Raw genomic sequence first — 10,480 nt, 5'->3', positions numbered from 1 at the left:
GTGTAATTTATAGCACCATTCTATTTTACTACTCCTTCACTTTGTGTGACAATGAAGTTTCTTGTTAAGACTTTGCAAGTGTTTTAAAGATCCTGAGATTGAGACAAAAAGCCAAATTGAATAATTTTTGAAGTCTAGGGACAAAAAAAGCAGTCTTCTAAAGCTTATTCTCCTTCAGCTGTAATCTGTCAGAGGAAAAACAATCAATTACACGTGTTAAGGATATTGTCCCTATAGAGAAAAGCCATACAGTAGATACACACTTCATGCTAGATTTACAACTTCTTTTAAAACACCTAACAACAACAATTCGGAGCAGACAAAAAAAATGCTCATTTGCTGCTGCACAATTTTAGTCACACCATAAGAAATTGTGTTTTGAGAGTCAAAACAGATGGAAGCATCAAGTTGTCTTTGCTTGGACAGAAAAACTGGTTCATGGAGACTGAAAATTGCATAGAAATGTAGAAACATTATGCTAAAGAGAAACAGAAATTTACCAAATCAGGAGGATATGGGGTCAAGGTAAGGCCCTGTGAGTTAATACTTGAACCCAGCAGGATTAAGTGATACCTATGGCAGGAAACAGCAGGTGCCATGACAGACAGCAGGTATCAGACAAATGCCAACTTGAATGACAGAGGGACCAAGCGCATGGGAGCTTAAGTAGGAGCACTGGGATGAACTTAAAGCCTCTAAAGATCTCTGTGGCTCATATGCTGAAACTGGAGTGCAGCTAGATGAGGATCCCAGGAGTATGACCTTACATTTGGCCTCTTTATAGTTTTTTCTATGACAAAAAAAGATTATTTTTTTTTCTGTTTATCCTTAGGGTCCAGTCCTTTCCCACCATCCTCAGTGAGGTGTCACAGAGCCAACAGCAGAACAGTATTAGCTTGGTAGCATTCATTCTCATCCATTTTTTTTCAGACTGGCCCAACCTATTTTATCTTCACCAAGTCAGCTCTATCTTTTAAGACTCCCTCCTTCCCAAAGGCAATTAGGCTGCTCTGCCAGAAGAAATTCACTCCTTCCCTCCTCCAGTCCCTAACTCACCTTCCCGCTCTTTGTCTCTTTTCACCACCCCTCCATACAGGACACTACAGTTTTAGGCAAACCTGCCATTTCTCCCAGGAGAGCCAGGAGTCCCCTCAGATTTTCGCTTCTGTTTAGTTTCCTTCAGCTCCCTCAACAATAAAGCACTTGATTCCTTCTCTTTTGAATTAGCAGAAGCCCCCAGCTCTGATCTACTAATGATAATTTTTAATTAGTTTCAGTTGCTTACTTGCCTTTTTCATGGAAAGCAGCCAGTCATGTTACTCCCCAGGTACCTTTGAAAAAGGGGGTCGTTTCCCTGTGCAGCTTGCCTTGAAGCAGCAGCCTGTTTGGATTGCACTGGAAAACATAAACCTAATCCAAGCCCACTGCACAAGCCCAGACCCATACTGCAACACCCAAAAAACCCCCGAGGACTTTGTGCAGTGAAACCTCTTACTCTTATTAGTGTCCTCCTAGAAAGGCACTCATTCTAATCCCAATTTTGGCTCATCCATTTCTGCCTTTTTGAGTGCCTCTATGTAGACAAGCCATGTAAGACCTAATATGAGTCTGTAATGAGTTTATGCAGTACTCTGGGCTTTCTCATTAGGAGAAACCTAATATTCGTATTAGGAAGAAGTTTTTCAGTCAGCAGTTGGTAAGGCACTGGCACAGGTTGCCCAGAGAAGCTGTGGAAGCTCCATCCCTGGAGGTGTTTAAGGCCAGGCTGGATGGGGCTTTGAGCAACCTGGTCTGGTGGGAGGTGTCCATGGCAGGGGGTTTGGAACTTAGATGATCTTCCAGGTCTCTTCCAACCTAAACCATTCTATGATTCTCAAGGCTCATCAGAGAAAGGGGTGACCTCAGAAATCAACCAAAAGCCCGGGAAGATGAAATCTCCCCAGTATCCCTCCATAAGCAATAGAGAGAAAGAAAGCCTCTCCAGATTAAATTTAAAACACATATAAACAGGCTTCTTTTCGGACTCCCAGTCTGTTCTCTGGATTCATTTCAGCCCTGGGGGGGGGGTCATATGGGGACACACTGCCAAATCTTAGCTATTTAAACAGAATTAATTAGAAAGTGAAAATGAAGAAAAAAGCATGAAGGATCTCCCACAGAAACTCACCCTTCTCCTTGTTTTGTACAAGCTATAGTGAAAAACCTCTCGCAGAACACTGACATTTACACTTACTAGGAATAAAAAACAAGCAAACAAAAAGTTATGAAGAACGCCTAAAAGAAACCCTGATTCTCAAAGAAAAATAAAGGCAGCAATTTTCCAGAAGCTTTTGGAAAGGTAAATAAATAAATAAAAATGTCTGTACAATTGAGATGTTTCAACAAGTATCAGGGCAGTCCAATATACACACTGTGAAAAATATATTTCTGTGACACAATAACAATGCTGTGTCTTATTTGTGCTGAATTCCCCAAATTAACGATAAAGCATGGGTTTTGTGATTCACACTTAGAAGAAAAATAGTCTCAGGTTCACAGTTACATGGATATATCAACAGCCTAATTTGGAGATCAGCCTTAAAGATAAATAAAGATGATGATTTTTGAACCCAGCTGCTGCTTAAAGCTAAGTTAATTTTAACCAACTTTTTCTTTCCTTCTGTGAAATTGTCTAGATTGTCCAAAGCAGAGTTTCTGTAATATTTTCTATTTACTTTACAGTATCAAATGCTGAGTATATTCTAGTTTCAGTACAGTTTCAAATGAGGTATAAAACCACTGATTTTTCTACACACAAAACTATCAAGCCAGTGTCAAATAATAACTGTCAAAGGATCCTACCAAAAAAATGTAGAAAATGAGCTGAAAGCCATGAAAGCTCATTTAACCCTTTCATTCACCCTACAGGAAAGACATCTTATTATTCAAACAAAATAATTAGTTATTTTCAAATATCAGGTAAAACCCATCTTTGCTTTTGCCCATTTATGCTTTTTCTTGTGAAATAACCTGACTGTACTCTTGCCACACTGCAGTAAGGAAAATCACTCAGGCTTAATCTTTTAAGGCTTCTCATACAATCTGTCGTACCTTTCCCAGTGAAGGAGCAAGAGAACAGGTCACGTCCTAGATATTCCCAAATGCATTTAAACTGCGTATCGTATTCTTTCTCAGCTGCATTAATTATCATTAATTGGGGTGATTCATGTGAATGAAGGAAAGACTGTACTTCATGTTCATATACTACCTGGAGAGCTTGTCTAAATACCTGATAAGTAGCCACGAGCCTCCTTATCCAAGAGAAAGAGTGCCTTTACTTGGTTTAGGTGAAGTATTTCTGGAGTGACACAAAGCAAACCAGAATCCTCTTTAGGACATCCACTCATAAGAAGGGTGCGGAAAAAAGATCACCCAAGGAAGAAATCATATGGCAGACTGGAAGAGATACATATTTTCATTTCCCCTGTGGGCAGGTGAGGCCAGGTCAGGAGGCCCTTAAAACAGTCACATGCCAATGAGCCAGAGATGAGAGGTGAAGTGCATCACATGTATATGGGACGCAATTTTAGAGGTGATGTTGGAGCTTTGTGAAAAGGCTTGGAGAATAAGGTGGCTAGTGAGCACAACCTGCTACGACAATTTGCCAGCTAGAGGGAGGACATAAGCTCTAAGGTGCTGGAGAGGTCTAGAAGGGAAAAGACTTCTCTCTAGTGGACAGCCAACTTTGCAAAAGGCTGCCTTCCCATAATCTCAGTGTAATTATGAAGATGAATTTTGAGATCTATGTGCACATCCCTATGAGCTCAACAGAAGGTAAGAGTTTGTCATGGGTGAGAGCTTACTTGGAGTGCTAGGTCTCTAGTTCAGCTGCTTGTTCATGCTTTTGGCTTGTTTTCTGTAGGGAATTCTGCAGGAAGAGGTGGTACAAGAGAAAGCAGTGAGATGGGCCAATGCTCATGTTGACATCCTGCTTACACAGCATTGTAAAAAACCTGAATCACTAAACAGCAGTAGTCAGGGCACCAGCAGGAAGTAACGGGCTTTGGACTGGAAAATGTCCTACTGTAACACACAAAGAGGACTACTGTACACAACTTGACCTATTCCAAGCTTTTGTGAACGGGTACAATTTTAGGACCAAGGAATTATGTTCAGGTGAGAAATTCTTATCAGCCAATGAGAAGGGACTGGGATAGACAGCAGCCAAAAGTTAATGGAAGGGGCATCACTTCATATTTTATTTGCTGATGATTTTCTTGAGATATCCTCCTAAGCTTGATTGCATTTGCTTTATGAACCCAGTCCCATGATCACAAAGCAGGTGGCCTACTCTTTTTATGCCAGAGAAACACTCAAATTCCATCCACACACGCTATTTTAGAAATAACTGGGAAGGTTAACAGCTTCCTTACTGGACTTCATTCACATTAACTGAGCACTGCTTATTTATTCTCAATGTCTAAAAGGTCAGCCTATCTGCTGCATCATGCTGCACTTATGACAAAATATTCAACTTATCAGTATTCTTTATTTGGTATAGCTGGACACTGAAAAACGCATCACTAGCCAGGTAGGCTAGCAGAACACTTAAAAGAGAGAAGGGATGTATAGGATTAATTGCTTTAATTTCTTGAAACTTGCAGGATGCAAGAAAACCTGGGATGAGCTTAGCTGCTAGCTTTTGCATTTATTCTAGGTGGATGCCCCATTTAATTTCAGTGAGGGTTGAAGTATGGTCTTAGAACTAGCATGGCTTGTTGTAGCCTCACCTAAACCTCTGCAAGCTGAGAGACAACTCACGTATCGGGCCACACACCTTCCTTGCAAGGTGAAAAGCAGCTTGCAACTTTGCCATTTCCTGGGAATCTAGGAGCAACATTGAGGGTAACAGCTTCATTAGTGGAGAAGAGGTGGTTCAGGCACTTGTCCTCCCATCAGACCATCTCACGTCCCAAACATTCTGTGTCTAGCCGTCTTATGGAGGTTCTCCCTCTTGGGTACAGCAGGCAGAACAGGAAGGCTCTCCTATCCACACGTGATGGACCAGACAAGGCAGGGCTGAGCATCAGGGGCATGCTACTGAATTTGCAGCCTGCGCAGCTTCCCAATTGCTGCCACTCCATCCTCTCACCAGCCCTGAACAGAAGCACTGCAGGACTGCTATGGCTCTGTTTTTATCACTAGGCATGTTGCTGCTGTCTCGCGCTTGACCTGAAGAAGGGACTAGGTTCATGCAGATAAAGGCTCTGAGGTAAAGGAGCTCAAGTAGTAGACACCTTAATGTTCCAGGGAGAGCACAGTTCCTGACTGTAGACCAAATCCAGTGTAAAGTGTTTCTGAAGCATAACTGTATCACCCAACATGGTGAAAAAAAAAATCAACCAACCCAAACCAAAATCCTACCTACTTGCTGTGCTAGCAAATGGCAGAGGCTGACACAGCAACACCAGCACCAGACAAAAGCTTTTGTTTCCATTTCTTGTCCCTTTGGAAGTTTAGAAAGCAATTTTGCAGACTGGGAAAAAAGCATCTCTTCGCTGCATTGCCACTAGAGGACTCTGCTGGCTTTGCGACAGTCCTCATCTCTTCTCCTGTGGATAAGCTTCAGAAAGGAAGGAAATGGGCTACCACAGGCTGATTTTATCAGCTCCACTACTTCATTCGGGCTCAGAATCTTAAAATTGGTTGCAAGGATTCCTGACACACAGAGTAAAAATAAACTGATGGTTCACCTCTGTCCTTTAGCTGACAAGGTGCTCTTAGCAAAGATATTCATGCAGCCCCGATGATGCAGGAAGACACGAAACCAAATGTACAAAGCTGACCTTTCCTAATTCTTGCTCATGCACCATTGCCTTTCATGGAACATAGGTTGGACCACTTCCAATACAAAGCTTCAGGTTAAACTTCACCTGGACAAAACTCTAAAATAGCAGCAGCTCAGAGATTGAGATTTGGTATCTTTTGGTTAAGTTTAGACTGATAAGTAAAACTTATTAGAAAGGAACTGTTATGGTTTGAGAGACCCATAACAATTTGTTGTTATTTAGACAATCATTCTATCACCCGATGACCCCTCCCCACCTGGGAAAGGGAATTGGGAAAAAGAAGGAAATCCAAGAGCTGAAGTATAAACAGATTTAATAGACTAAGATTAGATAATTACCATTAACAGCACTAAAGAACCAATATTGATCCTGGCACCAATACAGAATACGCAAAGATTATACTCAGCCCATTCTATCCATAGGAAGCTGTGCACTCCCGGCAGTGGACAGCAAATGTTGGACACTGCGAGCGCTACAGCTTCAGGAGGAAGGGGAGGCCTCAGGGGTCCAGCACCAGGGCACCAAGTTCTCAGGATGGCAGCCATCAAGGGAGGGAGAGAACTTCGCAGCAAACTTTCTAATTTACAGTGAATGTGACGTTGATGGTATGAAACCCAACCAACCCCGTTGGCCAGCTTGGGTCAAATGCCCGGGTCTCGCACCTCTTCATCCCTGCACCTGGCAAGCTCGAAAACACTGAGACCTTGAAACCCACGCACCATAGCTGGCTGTAACGTAAATATTTTCACAAATTCGGACACCAGAATCTTCTAAAAGTGCAATCTTCCCAAGCATTAGAAGATGAACTAGCCCTATGTCACTCAAACCAGGACAGGAACCGACAGACAGACAGATGAAGTGGTCATATATACCTTGTTTTATCAAGGAACCAAGGTGAAAATATTTATAGTTTAGTGAGAGATATTTCCCTACCTCATATGCCTGCACTCCCATGGAAAAAAAAAAAAAAAAATCACTGTGCAGACAATTGGAGAAACAGCTTCATCTGAGCTTGGTGGAGGGTATGCCACATAAAGGAACCTGGTTTTGGCAAAGCCTTTGGGTTTGTGTTTCTAGCAAGGAAAAAATTTATTCCTCTACCATTCGATGCTGATGGACAGCTCAGGAAAGGTGTTGCAGTTCACCTTCTGCAGCACAGTGTGATGATACTGGAGATAGAGTGAAAGTGGAGACTACATCTTTAGATGTGATGACCACGACCAACTGCTTCAGTGGACAACAAGAACAAACAATGGGCAGCCTTGGAGGAAGGCCAAATTACTAGAAACAACAAACCACGTTGTTGTGGCTTTTGAGTTACAACCTAGATTAGGGAATAAAAAAGTCACCTACATGCTGCTGTCACGCGCTCCCAGGAGGTCACCGAGATCATTGCAAATCAACCTGTCGGACTTGGGAAATTACATTAACCACTGCATTGCCTTTCTTTGCACACGGACCATACCTATCTGCAGTACACAGCAATAGGGTAACAAGCAGAAATGATCGCAAGACATTTGAGGGGAGCCACAGGGGTACTACTTCTGAGGATAAACACAGCCCTTTCCCTGCCTCCCCATGCCCTGTATTTCCTGCAGAAAGTCTGGTGTCCCTTTGAGAGGATGCCTTGGTGGAACGTGAGCTCCAGCAACAGGGTCCAGCCTTCTGCTTATCTGCGCTGTGCCTGTGGCTACTACCTCACAGCAGCAGCAGCTCAGATGTTTTCACCCCAGGCATGGTGCTGGGTCCCTGCTAAGAAAACGCCTCCCCATCAGCTCCCACCGAGGGGGCTGCAGGCACTGCCCATGGCCACAGCAATGACGTGTGCTCTGGATCTTCTGGGAAGACCTCTACTCTTCCTGCTCAATACATGTACTTGTCTGGAAGGCAGGAGAACAGGAAGGTGGTCTGGGCCACAGCTCCGCTTCCAAAAATCAAATCACAGTGTGGGGTGAGATGGGACATTTCTTCCTGAGGAAGAAGACAGTTGGCATGAGCTACAAGGGGGGCCTCCAGGTAGGGAAAGGGAAAGTGCACACCAAAACGCTGGGGGAGATGAGCCTGGGTACCAGTGCAGCTTTAATGCTGCCGTGGAGTTTTTAAAGTGACTGACCTGGTACTTTCTTTTTTCACTGTAAGCCAAAAACATTTCCTGGCGTTTTGTCATCAGAAAGTCCAGAAATCGTTTTCTGATGTTTTTGCAGTTGCACTGAATTCAATGGAGTCAGAGGAGCTTATAATATCTGAGAATCTTTTTCATAGCTAGTTTTAAGGTTAAGTCCCACCCTTCCCATTTAACAGATAACTGTTTCTCCCCCATTCCATCATTCTACACTGAGCTCTGCTTTACAGAGTTGTTCAGGTGCCTTCTGTAGTCAGCGGTACAGACAGGTCCCTTTCCAAGGGGCACGCTTGATGTCTGTCCTAAACCTTGCTCGTCCTTCTCTTATTACAACCAATTTAAACTTCACAAGTTTTAAACAGCTAAAGTTCTTGTTTTAATTATGTCAAGTTAGGCAAGGTGGATACTGCTCCATGTGTCTGCACTTGTAGGTTCAAAAAAAAAAAAATTAATATTTAAGGCAGTTGGGAAAGATTTAGCCTTATTAGATTTTAAATGAGATTTGACTCAAACAACCACTGTTAAACTGGGTTGTTTTAGCAGCGTAGTCAGAAATCTCAGAAGCCCAAATAAAGCATTAAAGGATTAATTTCTTTACAATAAATTATGACTTTTAAAAGCACCAACTGCTATAGTATGCTACTATATTTGAATTATAACTTTTTCATTAAAGTGAAGCCATAGAACTTTTTCTAAGAAACTATTTATCCCAGAGTTTAGATGAAGAGGAAAGAATACAGTGATGCAAAGCACTGTAGAGGGTGGGATGTCAAATGTTTTCAATAAACAATTGTGAGTAGAGAATAGGCCAAAAACCAGACAAACACAACAACTTATTTCATACCAGTCCTGCACTGCATTGAAAGAGTCTTCGCTGGTGATGTCATACATGAGGATGAAGCCCATGGCTCCTCGGTAGTAGGCAGTAGTGATGGTCCTGTATCTTTCTTGTCCAGCTGTATCCTGGAACAGAAAGGAGTATTTATGCTTTAAGACTTCAGTTCTTCGAAATAGCAGTTGTAGTTAGGTCCTATACCTAAAATAAGGCAACCGTTTTTTGTTATTATATATTTTAGAATTCTCATTTGCTCCCACTGAAATGAACTGTACTTACATATTAGCACTAATAGGGCTTTTGCATCAACTATGATTTGTTAAATGCATTTTGACACATGTACTATTAAAAAAATAACCAAAGATGTCAACCCTTTAATTGCTCTTCTCTGCCTCAGCCTCAATGCAATAATAAAATCTTAGCAGAGTTCACTGAAAGCTGACACTTCAAAGCAGAGGCAATGGAAAACAGTCCAGGACTGTACCAGGCAAAAGACATTTACGTGTTGCAATTTAGTGTCACGGTCAGGAAAATGTCCTTGAGATAGATGCTGTGGGTGATGCAGTTCTCACCTGAGGTCAGAGACAACAATTAAAGACTTGACGCAATGAAAATTATTCTACAAAGTGAATTTAATGTGGAATGTCCCAATTACAATGTCTGAGGTGCACCTACTAATTCAAGACATACTAATCCTCTTCTGTTGGTTCAGCTTAATTCTCTCTCTAGAGTGTTGACGAATACTTTTACCTGCCGTTGTCATTTCTATGTTCAGCCTGGCAACACAAAGGTGAAACTCTGGCACATACAACAGAAGAATTTCAAGACTTGTGACAGCTGGAAAACACATCAACTACCATCTGTTGGACACCAACAACATTTATTCAGCGTATTTTGGGTGCCCACTCTTCAACTGAGGAATACTTCTACATCAGATGAGCAGTCCTGCAGCCAACCTGTTCCCCCTGGACCTGCCTCTGAACCAGGGAGAAGAAGTCATGTGCTTAGGTATCTCGCATTCAGGAGGTACCTATCATTTGAACAAGCACATTCCATCCATCTTTTCGCAAATCGCAACTCTGTGAAACAGCTGCAGGGAGACAAAAGGCCCTACCTTCAAAGCGCACGTTCAGCATAAGTTAACTGCTACCTACTCTTACGGGTCAGCAGTTCTGAACTAATTGGTCCTTTAGTCCTCCAAAACCCACACTTAAGAAAGCATTTTTTGCCACTGTTTCAAAATGTGGTTAAAGTTTCTCTTCTCTAGAGAAAAAGACCCTAAAGGACTTTTCACTCTAGTGTGATAAGTCACTTACCAGCTAGTTGGAAGAGTAAAATAAAGCCATGGAGAGCACTCTTGCAGGACTTTAGAGCCAGCTTCTGATCAGACGCAGCACAACCCCAGGAAACACACAAGGTGCAGTGGGTGGGAAACTACTCAGCTTTAAAATCCTCCTGTCCATCATTCCCATACACACAGCTTTATTTTTGCTGCATGCAAGAAACAGTGTTGGCCCTTCCAGAACACACACTAGCCAGACTATGGAAGGGGAAAACATCAATGATCACCTGTTGTTCTGCACCAGAATATCACAGAAGCTCTCAGTAGGAGGAAAGCGCTTTTAAATAAACTCCCTGCAGCGTGCTTAAAAGGCTCTGCCTATTGCACTACCATGAGACTACCCACAGCTGTAA

At 42.4% G+C, this 10,480-nt stretch overlaps 1 protein-coding gene across 1 annotated transcript in view; it reads right to left on the bottom strand.

The window, feature by feature from the left end:
• Nucleotides 1–10,480, bottom strand: part of RAB3B (RAB3B, member RAS oncogene family) — a 48,838-nt gene that overhangs the window by 4,371 nt on the left and 33,987 nt on the right. The window contains exon 2 of the mRNA XM_009884623.1: nucleotides 8,795–8,913. Coding sequence (XP_009882925.1) covers nucleotides 8,795–8,913 — 119 coding nt within the window. The remainder of the gene's footprint in view (nucleotides 1–8,794; nucleotides 8,914–10,480) is intronic.

The sequence above is a fragment of the Charadrius vociferus genome, unplaced genomic scaffold (assembly GCF_000708025.1).
Source record: "Charadrius vociferus isolate BGI_N301 unplaced genomic scaffold, ASM70802v2 scaffold163, whole genome shotgun sequence".
In the NCBI taxonomy this organism is placed as follows: domain Eukaryota; kingdom Metazoa; phylum Chordata; class Aves; order Charadriiformes; family Charadriidae; genus Charadrius; species Charadrius vociferus.
This window is presented reverse-complemented; position numbering and strand designations above follow the sequence as displayed.